Here is a 20,980-nt window from a genome sequence, read left to right as displayed (position 1 = left end):
TTGGGGGCAGAACAGCCCTATTGGGTTTATTTAATGGTTAAATGATTCCCTTTTCTCTGTAATAATAAAACAGTACCTGTACTTGATCCCAACTAAGATATAATTACCCCTTATTGGGGGCAGAACAGTCCTATTGGGTTTATTTAATGGTTAAATGATTCCCTTTTCTCTGTAATAATAAAACAGTACCTGTACTTGATCCCAACTAAGATATAATTACCCCTTATTGGGGGCAGAACAGCCCTATTGGGTTTATTTAATGGTTAAATGATTCCCTTTTCTCTGTAATAATAAAACAGTACCTGTACTTGATCCCAACTAAGATATAATTACCCCTTATTGGGGGCAGAACAGCCCTATTGGGTTTATTTAATGGTTAAATGATTCCCTTTTCTCTGTAATAATAAAACAGTACCTGTACTTGATCCCAACTAAGATATAATTACCCCTTATTGGGGGCAGAACAATCTTAATATGTTGAAATTATTTTTTTGTAGACAAGGTGTAGAGACCCAAATTATGGAAAGATCCCTTATCTGGGAAACCCCAGGTACCAAGCATTCTGGATAACAGGTCCCGTACATGTAGTTGTATAGGTTCTACTTGATATTAGAATGTATAAAACTGGTTCTTAGCAAGAAAAAACATACTCGTTATTAAAATTCCCCATGTTAACTGTAAAGCAAAGACTGGTTATAAAATATTGTATTTGTATTCAAGCCCAGAGATGAAGAGTAAAGCCTTGGAATACTCCAACGTGATCTAATAGCAGAAAAAGGAAAACTATGCCCAAGATATTAATTATAACACAAGAGACACCTTCTCATGGAACAATCATTAGCCTCATCATTAGCCTTATTATTAGCCTCACTCACTCATCTCCTTGGCTAAAGAAGCAGAGGAACAGCAGGGACTAACAACATGAAAAATGGAAGAGAAAAAGGCATAAGGGGAGAATATTCACCTTCATAAGGTGAATGCTGAGAGGAGAGAGAGTAAAAATCAGTATTAAAAGGGTGGTTTCACCTTTAAGTTAACTTTTATTATTGCCAATTCCTAGCAACTTTTCAATTGGTCTTCATTTTTTATTTTTTGTGATTTTTGAGTTATTCCCTTCTTCTTCTGACTTTTTCAAGCTTTCAAATGGGGGTCACCCCAGTAACCAAAATCTATTGTGTGGTGAGGCTACAATTTTATTGTTATTGTGACTCTTTTATTCCTTAGGACATTTTGGACCCTAGCAACCAGACAGCCACTGAAATTCCAAACTGGAGAGCTACTGAACAACAGGCTAAATCGTTTAAAAGATGTAAATAATTAAAAAATGAAGATGAATTAGATACAAATTGCCCCAGAATAGCACTCTCTACATCCAACTAAAAGTTAAACTTCAGTCACACTTTACTGCTGCGCTGCAAGTTGGAGTGATATCCCTCCCCCCCCAGCCGTTGATCAGCAGAACAATGGGAAGGGAGTAAAATAGCAGCTCCCAGTAGGTATCAGAATAGCACTCAATAGTAAGAAATCCAAGTCCGGCTTGGGACTCCTCCAGTTACATGGGAGTAGGAGAAACAATAGGTTAGCTGAAAGTAGTTCTAATGTGTAGCGCTGGCTGAAAGCTCAGACTCAGGCACAATGCACTGAGATGGCGCCTACACACCAATATTACAGCTAAATATACATTTGTTGGTTCAAGAATAAAATGTTAAATGGCAGAGGGAATTATTTGCTGTGTAACAGTGTCATTTCGAAATAAAGTACCCCATAAAAATCACGACAGTATCGCTATAATAGATAAAAACTTTCCCACATCCTATTCATTCCTATGGGATTTTTAGAAGTTTATTCATGAAATGGTGAGTTCTAACTGTCACCCATTTATAAATTTGCTTCTTAAAATCCCATAGGGCTGAACAGAATGTGGTTGCGTTCTTATCTATTTAACTATAAACTCACATTTTGATAAATCTGTCGCCATGTCGTAAACATAAGCCTCACTTTTGTCATATTTGTTACCGTAAACTGTATCTACTGAGCAAACCAGACTCAGTTTTGGGAAAAATGCTCCCAGATGACTATTGTAGGGAGACCTCGCCCATAAACCTCTAGCTTGGAAGAAGTCATGTGAAATCTGATGAATAAATGCAACCTGTAACTGAGATGCCAAATGGGCACTTAGACTTTTAGGGTCTATGTGAGACGCCAAAGCTGATTTAGCATGTTGGATAATTAAAGCTTTTGTTGAAAAAAAGACTTATAAACTATGATTAAATATATAATGGGCTTAAGAGTGAAGACACACAGAGCTACTAGTAGCAGCTACTTGTCACAGCTACTAAAATAGACATCATTTACTGATCTACGTGTGTTTTAACAGAGACAATTATCAGTATTGCCTATGGCAAGTTATTTTCTGGAGTTTAGTAGCGGTGAAAAAGTAGCTGCTACTAGTAACTCAGTGTGACTTCACCCTAAAAAGGAAGGCAATAAACGACCATTCAATCTTTTAAACATTGGGGTATCCAAGGGTTCCTGCATGGCAACTGCTGTAACCTTCAGCCATCCAAGGATACAAGGAGTTGTAGCTCAAGAGCAGTGCAAGGACTTCCAGGACCGTCTAAATTTCTCTTCCTGTTTCCTAATGACTTAATGAGCGGATTAAAAAATGACTCGTTTGCCTGTGCCACAGATGCACTAGCGATTAATGATTTGCCTGCCCGGGAATAAAGATGAAAACAATGTCAGTCCCAAGGCCGATCTCCAGGTCGTGCCTTACTTTCACCTTCAAACGCCCCACATTTGTGTATTCGCCGTCACGCCTCGTTATTTCCTTATTTGCAATTAGCGAGATGGCGGAATATACCACTACATCGAATTGCATTTATTTGATTTGGAAGGGATGGGGGGGATCAGGGTGAATCCATTCTGGGAGCTCTCAGATGTACGTATAGACAAATGGCACATAAATATCAGAGGACTAGGGGTACCATTGAAATGTACTGAATTAAATACTTGTCATGTTCTGACGAGCAGCTCGTTACTAATAGCCCTACGGTATATTTTGAATCACTTGCTAAGCAAACCCTAATAGAGCAGAATTCTTGCCTTCTCTTTCCAGTAACTACTCCAATCTGCCTTCCAAAAATGCGCAAAGTAATCCTGCCATATACTATTTACTGTTTATAAGTCTGGACAGATTTTCTGCCCAAACATTGGAAAATAAATAATCATGTTTTAACGAACGGGGTTTATTCATGACATGTTTATGGAAATGTAGCAAATTCAGCTTTCTTTAGTAATATAAACATCATCTCGATATATGTGACGTTTCTCCTTAATAACCTGGGCAGCCAAGTATCTTCCTATGCTACTGTGACTTCTCATACAATGTATGACCCAAACACAACCTAAGCTTTTGGAAAGAAAACATAATTTCAAGCAACTTTGCAATATACATCAATTAAAAAATAATGTGGTTTGGATCTTTCACTACTATACCTGCTATCCCACAGCCCCAGTCCCTTCCCAGAGGCTATTATCCCCCCACTGCTACTATAGGCACCATCTCTCCCTACTATACCTGCTATCCCACAGCCCCAGTCCCTTCCCAGAGGCTATTATCCCACTGCTACTATAGGCACCATCTCTCCCTACTATACCTGCTATCCCACAGCCCCAGTCCCTTCCCAGAGGCTATTATCCCCCCCTGCTACTATAGGCACCATCTCTCCCTACTATACCTGCTATCCCACAGCCACAGTCCCTTCCCAGAGGCTATTATCCCCCCACTGCTACTATAGGCACCATCTCTCCCTACTATACCTGCTATCCCCCAGCCACAGTCCCTTCCCAGAGGCTATTATCCCCCCACTGCTACTATAGGCACCACCTCTCCCTACTATACCTGCTATCCCACAGCCACAGTCCCTTCCCAGAGGCTATTATCCCCCCACTGCTACTATAGGCACCATCTCTCCCTACTATACCTGCTATCCCACAGCCCCAGTCCCTTCCCAGAGGCTATTATCCCCCCACTGCTACTATAGGCACCATCTCTCCCTACTATACCTGCTATCCCACAGCCACAGTCCCTTCCCAGAGGCTATTATCCCCCCACTGCTACTATAGGCACCATCTCTCCCTACTATACCTGCTATCCCACAGCCCCAGTCCCTTCCCAGAGGCTATTATCCCACTGCTACTATAGGCACCATCTCTCCCTACTATACCTGCTATCCCACAGCCCCAGTCCCTTCCCAGAGGCTATTATCCCACTGCTACTATAGGCACCATCTCTCCCTACTATACCTGCTATCCCACAGGCCCAGTCCCTTCCCAGAGGCCTATTCATGCCCCATTTTTGCAGGATTTTATTTTTGTATCACTCAGTTAACATTGTATAATTAACTGCAAATCTCTGTACATTCCGTAACATTCCATTCATTTTTCTCTCTCGTTGACATGCTTGTAAATGCCTATAATATTTATCATTCTCAGTAAATGACAGTACGTTCATTTTTCATATATTCCGAAAGCCCTAGTTCCAAAGCCAACTGTACAAAAGTAATAAAACACCAGAATCTTCTGCCAGGCTAAACACTTGTGGCACGTCCTAAGCCAACACTCTGAGCAATATAAGTGACATACTATACATATGTGAGCTACTTGTAGTAATGTAATAGTTGGCTCTGCTCCTGTGTTTCACTACAAGGAAATAAATTGTTAAAAATAATGTGAACCAGGCAAGGGTTTTGGGGACGGACAGAAAGCACCCACAATGCACCTGGCTACCCCGGAGAAGTGCCTGTTGCTGGTAAGAGTTGCACCTATCTGTGCAAACCCTTGAATACTGAATAGATGACACTTAGGTGCATTCCCCTCTGTTGCATGTCATACATGAAGAGTAACGGGATGCTCTCGAGCCCCATACATAACATGCCGGGCCGTATTTAACATGTAGGCACCTGGGGATAAAAAGCCTTTATGTTTACGTATCTTACACAATGCATAGGGAATCCTATTGTACCTTTAAATATTCTTTTTTCACTGCCCGTTTTATTTAATAGATTATATTAAACTGCGCTAATTGCTTGCAAATCTGATTTATAGCTAAATAGGAATAGGACCTTGCGCTGATCCTATAATTGCCTGAGATTTGTGCCTGCCATTTAAATAGATCTGGATTCAGGACTTACTGTTCCTCTGATCCCTTAGGCTTTAGCCTTGGAGCCTATGGGAAGAGAAAGTTATCTCCTTTCAGCAAAACACTATTTGAGTTATGTTATAGGCACTAAGTTTGCCCAGAAGCAGTAACCCATAGCAACCAGGCAAAATTTCCTGGTCACTTGTTTAAAACTAAAAAACTGGCTGTTGCTATGGGTTACTGCTCCTGGGCATCCTTGGTTCCTTTAATTACATAGGCCGGGTGATTATTGCTACCAGAAACATAAGGAGAACATAGTACTTGGTCTACTATTGTTCATTGTTTTGTGTTGGTTTCCAAGGATCACAGACAGGGTCGGACTGGGGGGTGCAGGGCCCACCGGGGCTCCCGCCCCAGGGGCCCTGCAGGTGCCCCAGCCGCGTCCCCTAACCCCCCCCCCAGGGGCCCCCCTAACCCCCCCCCCGCAGGGCCCCCGCCTGACGTCCTCCCCGAGTGCGTATAAATTGAACGCGTCAGAAGTCAGTAGGGGGAGCGCCGGCAAAGGTCGGACTGGGCCGCTGGGGCCCACCGGGATTTTTCCCGGTGTCCCGGCGACCCAGTCCGACCCTGATCACAGAGAGATACATAGTGAGGAAGATACAGAAATAGACAGACAAAAAAATAGAGAAACAATATTTATCTTGGCATTAGAGATACTTAATGAGCAATTAGTATGAATTATCATTGTCTGAGCCTAAGACGTAGTGCCGGGGGGTATACATTACTTGGCATGTGTCGCATGCAGCATAGAATAGACCTGGCTTTGATGTTGAACGCTTTCTCTCCTTTCCGTAATCCCTGGTTAACTAGATCAACCACTTCATCCGGCGTAATGTCACCTCTGGAAAGACACATAAGGACAAGTCAATGCCACCTAATGGCCTTCACCAACACACACACAATGGAGGGGGGGGTCATTTATTGGCATCTCTTGCAATTGCTCTAAGGCAAAATGTTTAAACTGAATTATATACTTAGGTTATTATGTTGTTAATAAGGATACAGGTTGCCCCATATTAGTGACTAGTTCATGTTTACTGCCTCTGTTTGGCCTAGAATTGGCATAGACTAATGAATATGTTAGAGCTTCTGATTGGTCAAGCTCTGTGAATATATTAATGCTCTGAGTGGTTACAGGTTGGTTTAGCCTTGTCAATGTTTATATGGTCTTTAAGGGTTGGTACCTTGGTCTTAATACATCTCAGCCTATTTATTACAGCAAATTGGGCAAAGTTTCCCTTTATGGCCATGACCTGGATACATGGGAAAAAGCAATTTACCCATATCTATAGGCAATGCACCCTAGATAGACATTACAGAAAAACGACCAGACCCCAGCGACTTACTCTTTCTGTCCCCATGGAATGGGTTCCACTTTGGAGTTAGCTAGGAAATGGGGGCTGTATCGGACTTCTACATAGATCACCCCTTCTTTGGCTTTCATTTCCACAAACTCATAGGCGATTCTCTTTATAGCCTCTCTGTCACCTCTATAAGGGTAAAGAAACAAAAAAATCATGATCAATGAACATGTTAAACTCAATAAAGCATAGACTACATGTCCCAGCAGCCTCAGCCAGCTGAACTGGTATTTCACTGGCCTAGCTGGTAAAATCCCATCAAGGCTGGAACCAGTATTACAAATTTACCAGTAAAGCACAATCCCACCCATTACCTCTTTCCCCCTGTACCATAGCTGATTCTCCTTCTGCCTGAGTAGCAGGTCCGCCCCCTTTGCATCATCAACCCACCCCCTTTGTGTTATAGACCCGCCTCTGTTTAATCCCACCCCCATATATATATCATCAATTGGTAAGGGGCCAGTGAAAAGGTGGCAACCGTAGTTGGAATTGAGTTTTAGTAGATCATTCTGCGCAGAACTAGGGGTTGACGTTCCTAGGGTGCCACAGTAGGGGGCACTAGGATCGTCCTTTTTCTCTTCGCATACCCCTAGTCTGGGTGCTCTCGTCCTGCACTTGTGTCGGTTGCCTAGGGCACCTGGCCGACTTGCCCAGCACCGATTCTGTGATCCTATTGGAACCAACCAATGGAAAGTGGCCATGCACACATACAGTATGGAGATTGGTATCCAGGTAAATTGGGCAGTGTATGGACACATTTAGAATAAAGGTCCCCATACACGTGAAGATTTGCTCGCTTGGCGAGGTCCCAAGCGAGTGGATCTTCCCCCGATATCCCCACCTACGGGTGGGCGATATCGGGGAAAATGTAGGCCAATTTGATCGTTTGGCCCTGGGCCAAACAATCGAATTATAATGGCGGCAATGGGGCAGTCGGTTCGGGGACTGCATCAACGAGCTGATGCGGTCCCCAATCCGACTAAATTTTTTAACCTGCCCGATCGAGATCTGGCCAATTTTAGGCCCCATATCGGTCGGGTATGGCCGTCGTTTCTGCCCCTACACGGGCCGATAAGTTGCTGAATCGGCCCAAGGGACCCATATCGGCAGCTACAATCGGCCCGTGTATGGGGACCTTAACACAATTGGAAAATAATGCACACATCCATTTATACCAGGAAATATGCAGCACAGTGGCTATAATAATCCTGTTTATTCATGGACATTGTTTTCAGGCAACACAAACACTATTTACTCTCATGATAGTTGGCCTTTAACAAGAAAGTTGGAAGGGCGCCCATCCCTGGCTTAGTTAATAAACCTCTTCAAAGCAACTAATTTACCTGACAAAATCTGTTTGTGTGTTAGCAGCTTTACCCTAACAATTATGTGAGAAATGCAGGTTCCCTTATCTTGATAGCCGATTAGCATCAGATGTGAGCTGGGCTCTCTCTGGCATTAACAGCTGGCACCGAGTTGTGCTGGAACGGCCGCTGGCACGGACAGGGTACTTACGCAATGGCCGGCATGTAATGATTGAATTTGCTGAGAAATTCCGTCAGACTTAGAGGTTCTTTGTAGGAAACGTGCTCTAGGAGGCCTTCCACCGTGTCTGCGGGGAGTTTGATTTGTCTTTTTCTGGAATTACATTTAAGAAATAGAAAGTTAACAAAGTTTACACTGGCCAACAACCTGCCAGGGGTCTGCAGCTTATCGCCATATCTAAAACAATGGCCGACCTAACAAATAGGTGCCACTATTAAGGTCCCCATACACGGGCCGATTCTAGCTGCCAATATGGGTCCCTTAGACCGAGTCGGCAGCTAATCAGCCCGTGTATGGGCACTAACGACGGGACTGCCCGACTGATATCTGGCCTGAAATCAGCCAGATCTCGATTGGGCCGGTTAGAAAATCTAGTCGGATTGGGGACCGCATCAGCTCCCAGGACCGACTTTGCCTATGCCCGTCATTAGCCTAAATTCCCCTGATATCGTCCACCTGTAGGTTGGGATATCGGAAGAAGATCCGCTCGTTTGGCGACATCGACAAGCGAGCGGATCTTAAGGTGTATGGCCACCTTTATGGTCTTATTCTGGATTGGACCCCAGACAAGGAGAAAATGGGTTACTGGAGCCCTGAAGCAAACAATAGAATCCCACTTTACAGACAAGGAATATACAGAATATTGTTCTGTTATGCATTAATCTATCTAGGGCAGGGGTAGCCAAAACGTGGATCGCGTTCCATAAGGAGATCCTCCGTGGATTTCTGGTGGACCGCGTCGAAGCCGGGAAATGCGGAAGTGCGGCGGGGATGCGAAAGTGTGGCGCGTTTATTGGGTATTGCATCATGTAGGTACATGGGGTGGAGTCAAAAGTAGATCGCCAGGGAAAAAAGTCTGGGCACCCCTGATCTAGGGGATTGTCCAGGTCTGAAAGTCTCCTTGGGCAAGGACTGCATCAAGCCAACTAAAGCTCTCCTTGCCCAGTGGGTCTGCGTAGGTCCCAGTTATTGTGCCACTTTGGATGAGGAACCGCTTTTTGGTGACTTGACTAGTTGATAAGTAGATAAACAGTTACAGTCTCAGAGTCTAAAAATGGTTCAAAAGTTAAAAATGATTTATGTCTATGCTCCCCCTGTGCCTTTGGAGATCTGATTTGTTACTTACTCCAGTGATTTAGAGCCCCAGCAGAGCAGTTTTGCTCCAATTTACTTTAACAGATGTTTTTTCCTCTGGGGATGCATTTTTGCAGCACAAAAATAAGACAAATTCTGTGTTATGTTCTCTAAATGCTCAGTAACCCTTTCAGCAAGGGCCATTTGCCGATTAATCTGAGTGGGGGCTACCATGATTGCTCTGGTGCCCTAAACTCTTGATGATTAGTTTAAACTCTTGCTTAGACATGGGAGGCCCCTGGCTTTACCTATAAAGAGGTATATATTATTTACATCAATACAAGATATAACACCTGCAGTAACGGGGGCAGTATTGTACTTACTTGGCAAAATGTATTATAGTTTCTGGTTTGATGCTTCCATCGAGGTGAACGTGGAGCTCTACCTGTAAAGGGAGGAAATGTTAATAAAATGAAGGTTTATCTGTCACTTTTGGTTGATTAAATGAATACTTAAACCATATGTTGGCCTTGCTCTCACCTTCCAGTTTGTAATCTCTAGCCAACTATCATTATACCAATGCCAAACATTTCCCAACCTCTCACCTCCTTGGACCTTATACAGGTATAGGACCATTATCCAGAATGCTCGGGACCAAGGGTATTCTGGATAAGGGGTCTTTCTGTAATTTGGATCTCCATACCTTAAGTCTACTAAAAAATCAATAAACCATTAATGAAACCCAATAGGATTGTTCTGCCCCCAATAAGGGGTAATTATATCTTAGTTGGGATCAAGTACAGGTACTGTTTTATTATTACAGAGAAAAGGAAATCATTTAACCATTAAATAAACCCAATAGGGCTGTTCTGCCCCCAATAAGGGGTAATTATATCTTAGTTGGGATCAAGTACAGGTACTGTTTTATTATTACAGAGAAAAGGGAATCATTTAACCATTAAATAAACCCAATAGGGCTGTTCTGCCCCAATAAGGGGTAATTATATCTTAGTTGGGATCAATTTACAAGGTACTGTTTTATTTCTACAGAGAAAAAAGAAATCAGTTCGGAGCTTTCTGGACAACAGGTTTCTGGATAAGGGATCCCATACCTGTACCAGCGCAAACGTCAAGCTGTGTCAGCAATGAACGTCCATCTGCCTGGTCAAAAAATTATTGTTTCAACCCTGTTTCTCTGCCCTTTCCCTAGGCCAGGGATCCCCAAACTTTTATACCCACGAGCCACATTCAAATGTTAAAAGAGTTGGGGAGCAACACAAGCATAAAAATGTTCCTGTGCCAAATAAGGGTTGTGATTGGCTATTTGGTAGCCCCTTTATGGACTAGCAGCCTAACAAAGGCTCTGTTTGGCAGGTCACATTGTCTTTATGCTTCCAAAACTTTCCTCCAAGTGAGAAATGGGAGCAACAGCTCTAGTCCAATGTAGGAGCTACGCACTAGGACCTCTTGCCTAGTGAAAGTATGGTGTCCTCCTAAACATGGTCACCAATAGCAACCCAAATAGCACTTTAGAAAACCTGTACTAACAGGAGCCCACAATTTACTTAAGTTGGCATACATTTGTAGATATGAGGTTCCATATGACTTTCAAATTGTGTGTCCAAAGAATGATCAGAACAGACATCCTTGTACCTTGGTTTGTCTCAAACAATCATATCTGTTTGCGTATAGTAAAACAAGCAGTATTGGTACTAGAACCATAATGGCAAAGGATATTTCTGTCTTGTTCCTAGCGGGTGTCTTTACATAGGTGGCCAGTGTGCCGACCATTCCTTCCTATGAATGATCAGTCTTAAGGTTATATATTCATCTTCTTGTATACTAAACAATGCGTGTTGCAATGGCTGCATATAGCCCACTTATTGTGAATATTAATTTCCCAAAAACAATTGGGGCTCTGGGCAGTAGCAGGAAAAAATACAAGATAACTAGGTATGGAAAAGAGAAGGGAAATGCAAAAAAGCCTCTGTCTCCAGTAGATATGCATGTATATTGCATGTAACAGTTGTACTGGGTCACCAGGATTCTTCCATGACATTATTCTAGTAGAAGTCCCTTGAGTAATATTCTATATACCTTCCAATGACATCTGGCACTCTGCTCAACTCAGCACTAACTGTAATGTGGTTTGTGTTTTCAGCTGACTGTTCAGCTGACTTTAGTTGTTTCCGACAGGCTCGTGCTGCTGATTTAACAGTTTAACCTTCCTTAGTACATACTGGGAGCCGGGACATCAGCGAAGGTGCAAAAAAGGACAAAGGACAAACAAACAGGGGCCCCACTGAGCTGCAGTTATGGGTGGGAAGAATTGGAAAATGGAAATAGTAGAACAAAATGGTGTCTTTAACACTTTCTATTGGTGTTCAGGTGTTGTTAGGTGGTGGCAGTTGTACATCAGCAGCTGAGGGACCATATGTGAACAGTCCTATAAATAACTGGGTCCCACCTTGATGAATGACAGCCTTATCATAAAGAAAAATAGGCAGACCAGGAGCGGAATTCTCCGGGGTAGAGGGCACAGCTGTTAGAACATACTGTAGCTCAGCATTTTCCTTATCACCGAGGTCTAGGAGAAATGTATTCAGAAAAGAATGAATGACTAAGGGTAACGGTGAGATAAACTGCCAGTGCTGTGAGGTCATTTATTAGATGTGTCCCTTTGCCCTGCCATGATAATGTCTGCCTTCAGCCAGCAAAGAAACATTATAATGTTTGATATGGTATGAAATAACAATCACCAGAAATGTATAAATAGTATATTCTCCTTGTTATTCCCGAACTCATAGGCTTTCAGGACTTTTAAGTCATTGGGAGGGGAATATAGGGCATAATGAGTAGAAGTTCCGTGACCATATACATAGGCACAAGGCTGCAGGCTGAGTTATACAGGGAACTCTGAGTATCACTCATGTATTATAAGGGATAATGTACCCCCTACTGTAAATGATAAGGATATTAGCAGTCACTGAGGGGTTCTGTGCCCATATAAAGGCACAAGGCTGCAGGCTGAGTTATACAGGGAACTCTGAGTATCACTCATGTATTATAAGGGATAATGTACCCCCTACTGTAAATGATAAGGATATTAGCAGTCACTGAGGGGTTCTGTGCCCATATAAAGGCACAAGGCTGCAGGCTGAGTTATACAGGGAACTCTGAGTATCACTCATGTATTATAAGGGATAATGTACCCCTACTGTAAATGATAAGGATATTAGAAGTCACTGAGGGGTTCTGTGCCCATATAAAGGCACAAGGCTGCAGGCTGAGTTATACAGGGAACTCTGAGTATCACTCATGTATTATAAGGGATAATGTACCCCCTACTGTAAATGATAAGGATATTAGCAGTCACTGAGGGGTTCTGTGCCCATATAAAGGCACAAGGCTGCAGGCTGAGTTATACAGGGAACTCTGAGTATCACTCATGTATTATAAGGGATAATATACCCCCTACTGTAAATGATAAGGATGAGGGGTTGTGCCACCATATAAGACCTTCAGACTTTGCCAGGGGGCAGCATTTCATTTACTCTGGCCTGAAGAAGTTGTTACTTGTATAGTAATGCAGAAGGTGGAAGGGAGTTTAGATCTGATACAACATTATTTCCTCTGCTTTTTCTATTCTCCTTTGAAAGTAATTACATTTTCTGCCGGTTTCATCCAAGGTTATTGTTTGCGCACAGCTTCAGAACATTTTATTGGACCAGAGAGACCAGTTTGTTCCCCAGTGAGGGAAAGTTCTATTGTTATTTTTCAGAAATGTTTTTTGCTACGAACTTTCACTCCAGTCAACAGGATACTTGGGAAGAATATCTTGTACGGGATCTATGGGAGAGAATAGTGCTTGTTTTCCTGAACACCCTACACAACAAAGCCTAGAGGAGCAACCTAGCGCTGGGTAATACCCATACACCTATGCATAGTTATGTGCATATCATATTATATTTGTATTCTTACTATATCCTTTATGTATGGTATTACCTTTATTTTTTATATTCCCACTGCAAAGTGCCCTAGCTGCTATGGAGGTGCTCTACCTTATTGTCTCAAGCTGGCAGGTCTTTACTATCCCTACACCCTTCCATAGTCCTCCTGTTTAGTTATAATTCCCCCCTGTACTAAGCGCATGGAAACAGTGGGGCACGATGCACCCACAAAGTCTGCTCTCCAGGGTGCTGAACCCAGATTTACTGCTTATTAGTAAAAGAACACTTTATACATAATGGGCTCATTTATAAGCACTGGGCAAATTTGCACCTTGACAGTAACCCATAGCAACCAAATAGCGATTAGCTGTTTATAGACAGCTACAAGAAGAACAAGAAAAAAGGAAACATCTGATTGGTTGCCATTGGTTCCTGCCCAGAAGCAAACTTGCCCAGTGTTTATAAATGAGCCCCATTATGTATAAAGTGTTCTTTTAAAGGGGAAGCTCAACCACAATAAACTTGGGCTAACTTAGTAAGCAGTAAATCTTGGTCTAGCATCTGGACAGCAGACTTTGTGGCAGCACCATGACCCAGAGATGACAGCAAAGTCTGGTCAAGGCATAATAATGGAATCAGACAGTTTGTTCTCTGTATAAAACACATACAGACTTGTACCCTACTCTGGCCTAATGACGGAAATACCAACATTATTTTCTCTCCCAATCTAATTACACAGGCGCAACCCGGGAGCATTAACTTAATAAGTCAGAAGGGAGTTGGAGCAACGTCCTCTGGGCAGGAGATAATAAATGAGAATGAGAGAGCGGCTTAGGGGGAGAACCAGGAAATCCCTTTGCTGTGGCTTCTCACTTCATTATAGGGAACAGGAAATTCAGTACCGCAGGCATTTCCACTGCAGCATCAACACTTTCAGCCTCTAATATAGACTCTTATTAAACACCAGCCCATATATCTTCCTCCACTGCCATGGCAAGAAAAATCAGTAATTAATAACTTCAGAAAGAATAGCCTGCCCCTTGCTTTAAATATGGATATACAGTACTAACTGTCAGTGGAATAAAGATGAATAGCATCCCTTGCCATTGTGAGCAGCTCATTAGACAAGAGAATTTCTCCCCAAATCATTTATCTCTATAATGGGTTTAATTGGGTTTTTCATATTTGTAGATGTTGTACGACGGGGGTCCCCAACCATTTTTTTACCACCAAGCCACAATCAAATGTAAAAAGAGTTAGGGATCAACACAAGCATGAGAAATATACCTGGGGTATCAAATAAGTCCTCTGTTTGGCAGAACAGCTGGGTTTTATGCAACTAAAACTTGACTCCAAACCAGGAATTCCAATATAAGCACTTTCTTTAAGGCCCATGGGAGTAACATCCAAGGGGTTGGGGAGCGACATGTTGCCCCTGAGTGACTGGTTGGCAACCAGCGCTGTATGACGTGATGGGGAACCAGCAAAATGCTGGATTCTCAACTTTGGCCCATTGATCAATCATTAATCCAGAAGTTAAATTGTTTTTGTCTCAGATATGGACCAGTTGCCTGCCGATGACCAAATCAGCATTTAATATCTGCCACTATATGATGTGGGAAGGTTACTATCAGGATACCTGGGAATATCCAGGAAGGAGCTTATATATCTCCCAGCTTCCAAACAGAGTGGTTTGTGTGTATAATTAAAAGGCAGCTTAGACCAAAATAAAAAGCTCCAGTCAGGGAAAAAGACACAAAAAATACATTATTCTCATGTTCCTGGAGAATTTAAGTATTATTCTCATGTTCCTAGAGCCTGTATGTATTATTCTCATGTTCCTAGAGCATGTAAGTATTATTCTCATGTTCCTAGAGCATGTAAGTATTATTCTCATGTTCCTAGAGCATGTAAGTATTATTCTCATGTTCTCATGTTCCTAGAGCATGTAAGTATTATTCTCATGTTCCTAGAGCCTGTAAGTATTATTCTCATGTTCCTAGAGCATGTAAGTATTATTCTCATGTTCCTAGAGCATGTAAGTATTATTCTCATGTTCCTAGAGCATGTAAGTATTATTCTCATGTTCCTAGAGCATGTAAGTATTATTCTCATGTTCCTAGAGCATGTAAGTATTATTCTCATGTTCTCATGTTCCTAGAGCATGTAAGTATTATTCTCATGTTCCTAGAGCATGTAAGTATTATTCTCATGTTCTCATGTTCCCTATTCCTAGAGCATGTAAGTATTATTCTCATGTTCCTAGAGCATGTAAGTATTATTCTCATGTTCCTAGAGCATAAGTATTATTCTCATGTTCCTAGAGCATGTAAGTATTATTCTCATGTTCCTAGAGCATGTAAGTATTATTCTCATGTTCCTAGAGCGTTCTACATGTGTAGCATGTAAGTTATTATTCTCATGTTCTCATGTTCCTAGAGCATGTAAGTATTATTCTCACCTAGAGCATGTAAGTATTCTCATGTTCCTGAGCATGTAAGCATGCATGAGCATGTAAGTATTATTCTCATGTTCCTAGAGCATAAGTATTATTCTCATGTTCCTAGAGCATGTAAGTATTATTCTCATGTTCCTCATGTGTTCATGTTCCTAGAGCATGTAAGTATTATTCTCATGTTCCTAGCATGTAAGTATTATTCTCATGTTCTCCATGTAAGTATTATTCTCATGTTCTCATGTTCCTAGAGCATGTAAGTATTATTCTCATGTTCTCATGTTCCTAGAGCATGTAAGTATTATCTCATGTTCTCATGTTCCTAGAGCATGTAAGTATTATTCTCATGTTCCTAGAGCATGTTCTAGAGTGTCCTAGAGCATGTAAGTATGTTCCTCATGTTCTCATGTTCCTAGAGCATGTAAGTATTATTCTCATGTTCCTAGAGCATGTAAGTATTATTTCTCATGTTCCTAGAGTATGCATGTAAGTATTTTCTATGTTCTCATGTTCCTAGAGCATGTAAGTATTATTTTCATGTTCCTAGAGCATGTAAGTATTATTCTCATGTTCTCTCTATGTTCTCCTCATGTTCCTAGAGCATGTAAGTAGCTCATGTTCTCATGTTCCTAGAGCATGTAAGTATTATTCTCATGTTCTCATGTTCCTAGAGCATGTAAGTATTATTCTCATGTTCTCATGTTCCTAGAGCATGTAAGTATTATTCTCATGTTCTCATGTTCCTAGAGCATGTAGTATTATTCTCATGTTCTCATGTTCCTAGAGCATGTAAGTATTATTCTCATGTTCCATAGTGTAAGTATTATTCTCATGTTCCTAGAGCATGTAAGTATTATTCTCATGTTCCTAGAGCATGTAAGTATTATTCTCATGTTCCTAGAGCATGTAAGTATTATTCTCATGCATGAAGTATTATCTCATGTTCTCATGTTCCTAGAGCATGTAAGTATTATTCTCATGTTCCTAGAGCATGTAAGTATTATTCTCATGTTCTCATGTAAGTATTATTTCTCATGTTCTAGAGCATGTAAGTATTATTCTCATGTTCTCATGTTCCTAGAGCATGTAAGTATTATTCTCATGTTCTCATGTTCCGTAGAGCATGTAAGTATTTCTCATGTTCCTAGAGCCTGTAAGTATTATTCTCATGTTCTCATGTTCCTAGAGCATGTAAGTATTATTCTCATGTTCCTAGAGCATGTAAGTATTATTCTCATGTTCTCATGTTCCTAGAGCATGTAAGTATTATTCTCATGTTCCTAGAGCATGTAAGTATTATTCTCATGTTCTCATGTTCCTAGAGCATGTAAGTATTATTCTCATGTTCTCATGTTCCTAGAGCATGTAAGTATTATTCTCATGTTCTCATGTTCCTAGAGCATGTAAGTATTATTCTCATGTTCCTGGAGAATTTAAGTATTATTCTCATGTTCCTAGAGCATGAAAGTATTATTCTCATGTTCCTAGAGCATGTAAGTATTATTCTCATGTTCCTAGAACATGTAAGTATTATTCTCATGTTCCTAGAGCATGTAAGTATTATTCTCATGTTCCTAGAACATGTAAGTATTATTCTCATGTTCCTAGAGCATGTAAGTATTATTCTCATGTTCCTAGAGCATGTAAGTATTATTCTCATGTTCTCATGTTCCTAGAGCATGTAAGTATTATTCTCATGTTCTCATGTTCCTAGAGCATGTAAGTATTATTCTCATGTTCTCATGTTCCTAGAGCATGTAAGTATTATTCTCATGTTCTCATGTTCCTAGAACATGTAAGTATTATTCTCATGTTCCTAGAGCATGTAAGTATTATTCTCATGTTCTCATGTTCCTAGAGCATGTAAGTATTATTCTCATGTTCCTAGAGCATGTAAGTATTATTCTCATGTTCCTAGAGCATGTAAGTGTTATTCTTATGTTCTCATGTTCCTAGAGCATGTAAGTATTATTTTCATGTTCCTAGAGCATGTAAGTATTATTCTCATGTTCCTAGAGCATGTAAGTATTATTCTCATGTTCCTAGAGCATGTAAGTATTATTCTCATGTTCCTAGAGCATGTAAGTATTATTCTCATGTTCCTAGAGCATGTAAGTATTATTCTCATGTTCCTAGAGCATGTAAGTATTATTCTCATGTTCTCATGTTCCTAGAGCAAGTATTATTCTGGTATTGACAACGTCAATATAGTTGGAATGAGTCTATTGACTGTCTGCAGAGGCTGATTATGAGTTTATAATAACACTTGCAACACAGTGGACCAATGCCAGCTTGTCTGCCAATGCCCTGCTATGAGCCTGCTTTGCCTGCCCTGCCAGGCTTTAAATAAAACACCTGCTTGCTACTAGCCTTAAGATCCTGAAGAATGTGAAGCAATGGGTGCTGAGTCAGGTTCATCGTGTAAGCCAGTTGAGCTTAATACTTATGTGCTATTGTAGATAGTCATGAAAGCCCAGGACAAAGGACAACCAAAGTCTACTAATCTGTATTCTTGAAACAAGAGAGAGTCAACATGTGTAACCTTGGTAGGCAGCCTTGGGTCTATTCTATTGTATCATCAACAAAACGCCTTTCCTCCAACTCACTATCCACAGCCACCGTCTCCTTGAGCTATTTTTAGGAGTCTTCTTGAAGATCCTTGTTTTTCTCGTTGTTTAAAGGACAACAGGAGCCTTTGGCCTGGGTATATTGATTGTAGCTTGCTCGAAAGGAATGTTATGGCAATAAAGGACAATTCTATAATCTATCCCTTTTCTGACGTTACCTTCAGAGCTCATTAATAACATTGTTGAACACTTAGGGGCTGATTTACTAACCCACGAATCCGACCCGAATTGGAAAAGTTCCGACTTGAAAACGAATATTTTGCGACTTTTTCGTATGTTTTGCGATTTTTTCGGATTCTGTACGAATTTTTCGGATCCAATACGATTTTTGCGTAAAAACGCGAGTTTTTCGTATCCATTACGAAAGTTGCGTAAAAAGTTGCGCATTTTGCGTAGCGTTAAAACTTACGCGAAAAGTTGCGCATTTTTCGTAGCGTTAAAACTTAACGCTACGAAAAATGCGCAACTTTTCGCGTAAGTTTTAACGCTACGCAAAATGCGCAACTTTTTACGCAACTTTCGCAATGGATAGGAAAACTCGCGTTTTTACGCAAAAATCGTATTGGATCCGAAAAATTCGTAAAGAATCCGAAAAAATCGCAAAACATACGAAAAAATCGCAAAGTACCGATCATTACGAAAAAAACGCAATCGGACTCCATTCGACCCGTTCGTGGGTAAGTAAATCAGCCCCCTAGTATATAAGCAAGAGGGCCCGGTGTGGTGAGAGTGCTGCAGCCCTGCAGCGAGTGCTTTTGGGGAGACCCCATCTTTTAAAGGGAACACTGCAAGGAACATAAGTAATAAAGGGCTGCAGAGATCCTGCTTTAACCTTCCCTATGTAGGCACCCCCTTAGCTTCTTGGCACTTTTCATCTGGGTCTTTGTAAATGACCCCTAAAATGTACAGCATTATTATAGACTCATTCTTTGTCCGGCCCTTCAACTCATAGGCGAAATGTTATTTTGTAGATGTAAACATCATTTAGTAGATGGGTGCCCACACATATATAAATGGTTTAACCATTAACCCACAGCTTATTTTATGAGTGCTTTAGAATGAAACATATACATCACTATATATCATAATGGTGTTTCCATTGCCCTGAATGCAAAACACTATAAAAATGTATGCCAAAAGGGGAGCAATGCCCAGGCGACTCTAGTAACCAATTATAATCAGAGGCTTATTCAAGTCCCATTTCTACCTACCCCTACTTCCGGCCCTGATGGATACTGCTGGATTTTAGCAAAGTCGTCAAACCATGATTGTTATGTGCCATGCCCCCTGCTTGCAACACAGGTATAGGACCCATTATCCAGAATGCTCGGGACCTGGGGTTTTCCGGATAAGGGGTCTTTCCGTAATTCAGATCTCCTAACTTAAGTCTGCTAAAAAAAAAATTAAACCCACTAGGATTTTTTTGGCTCCAATAAGGATTTATTATATCTAAAGGTCCCCATACATGGGACGATTCTAGCTGCTGATCAGCCCGTGTATGGGCACTACCGACGGGCCTGCCTGACCAATATCTGGCCTGAAATCGGGCAGATATTGATCGGGCAGGTTAAAAAATTGTGTCGAATCGGGGACCTCATCGGCTTGTTGATGCGGTCCTCGGACTGACTTTTCCTATACCCATCGTTATAATTCGATCGTTTGGCCCCAGGGCCAGACCATTAAATTAGCCTGGATTCTCCCTATATCGCCCACCCATAGGTGGGGGATATCTGGAGAAGATCCGCTCGCTTGGCATGATCTGGAGGTGTATGGGGACTTTTAGTTGGGATCAAGTACAGGTACTGTTTTATTATTACAGAGAAAAGGGAATCATTTAACCATGAAATAAACCCAATAGGGCTGTTCTGCCCCCAATAAGGGGTAATTATATCTTAGTTGGGATCAAGTACAGGTACTGTTTTATTATTACAGAGAAAAGGGAATCATTTAACCATTAAATAAACCCAATAGGGCTGTTCTGCCCCCAATAAGGGGTAATTATATCTTAGTTGGGATCAAGTACAGGTACTGTTTTATTATTACAGAGAAAAGGGAATCATTTAACCATTAAATAAACCCAATAGGGCTGTTCTGCCCCCAATAAGGGGTAATTATATCTTAGTTGGGATCAAGTACAGGTACTGTTTTATTATTACAGAGAAAAGGGAATCATTTAACCATTAAATAAACCCAATAGGACTATTCTGCCCCCAATAAGGGGTAATTATATCTTAGTTGGGATCAAGTACAGGTACTGTTTTATTATTACAGAGAAAAGGGAATCATTTAACCATTAAATAAACCCAATAGGGCTGTTCTGCCCCCAATAAGGGGTAATTATATCTTAGTTGGGATCAAGTACAGGTACTGTTTTATTATTACAGAGAAAAGGGAATCATTTAACCATGAAATAAACCCAATAGGGCTGTTCTGCCCCCAATAAGGGGTAATTATATCTTAGTTGGGATCAAGTACAGGTACTGTTTTATTATTACAGAGAAAAGGGAATCATTTTGAAAAATGTGAATTATTTGATTAAAATGTCTAAAGGTGGCCATACACTATAAGATCCACTTTCTTGGTGATGTCGCCAAGCGAGTGGATCTTCACCCGATATCCCCACCTATGGGTGGGCGATATCGGGTAGCAACTAACTTAACTTGGCCCTGGGGCCAAACGATTGGATTACATTTGTGGTTATGGGGCAGTCGGTTCGGGGACCGCATCAACGAGCCGATGCGGTCCCCGATCTGACTGGATTTTCT

At 41.3% G+C, this 20,980-nt stretch overlaps 1 protein-coding gene across 2 annotated transcripts in view; it reads right to left on the bottom strand.

Annotated features, from left to right (window-relative positions):
* The window catches only part of ada (adenosine deaminase), an 85,228-nt gene that overhangs the window by 11,504 nt on the left and 52,744 nt on the right, over window positions 1–20,980 (bottom strand). For both annotated transcript variants that reach the window (XM_031894054.1, NM_001011025.1), the window contains 4 exon segments: window positions 9,567–9,628; window positions 8,080–8,202; window positions 6,550–6,693; window positions 5,929–6,044 (listed from right to left, as the gene is read on the bottom strand). In XM_031894054.1, coding sequence (XP_031749914.1) covers window positions 5,929–6,044; window positions 6,550–6,693; window positions 8,080–8,202; window positions 9,567–9,628 — 445 coding nt within the window.

The sequence above is a fragment of the Xenopus tropicalis genome, chromosome 10 (assembly GCF_000004195.4).
Source record: "Xenopus tropicalis strain Nigerian chromosome 10, UCB_Xtro_10.0, whole genome shotgun sequence".
Classification (NCBI taxonomy): domain Eukaryota; kingdom Metazoa; phylum Chordata; class Amphibia; order Anura; family Pipidae; genus Xenopus; species Xenopus tropicalis.
This window is presented reverse-complemented; position numbering and strand designations above follow the sequence as displayed.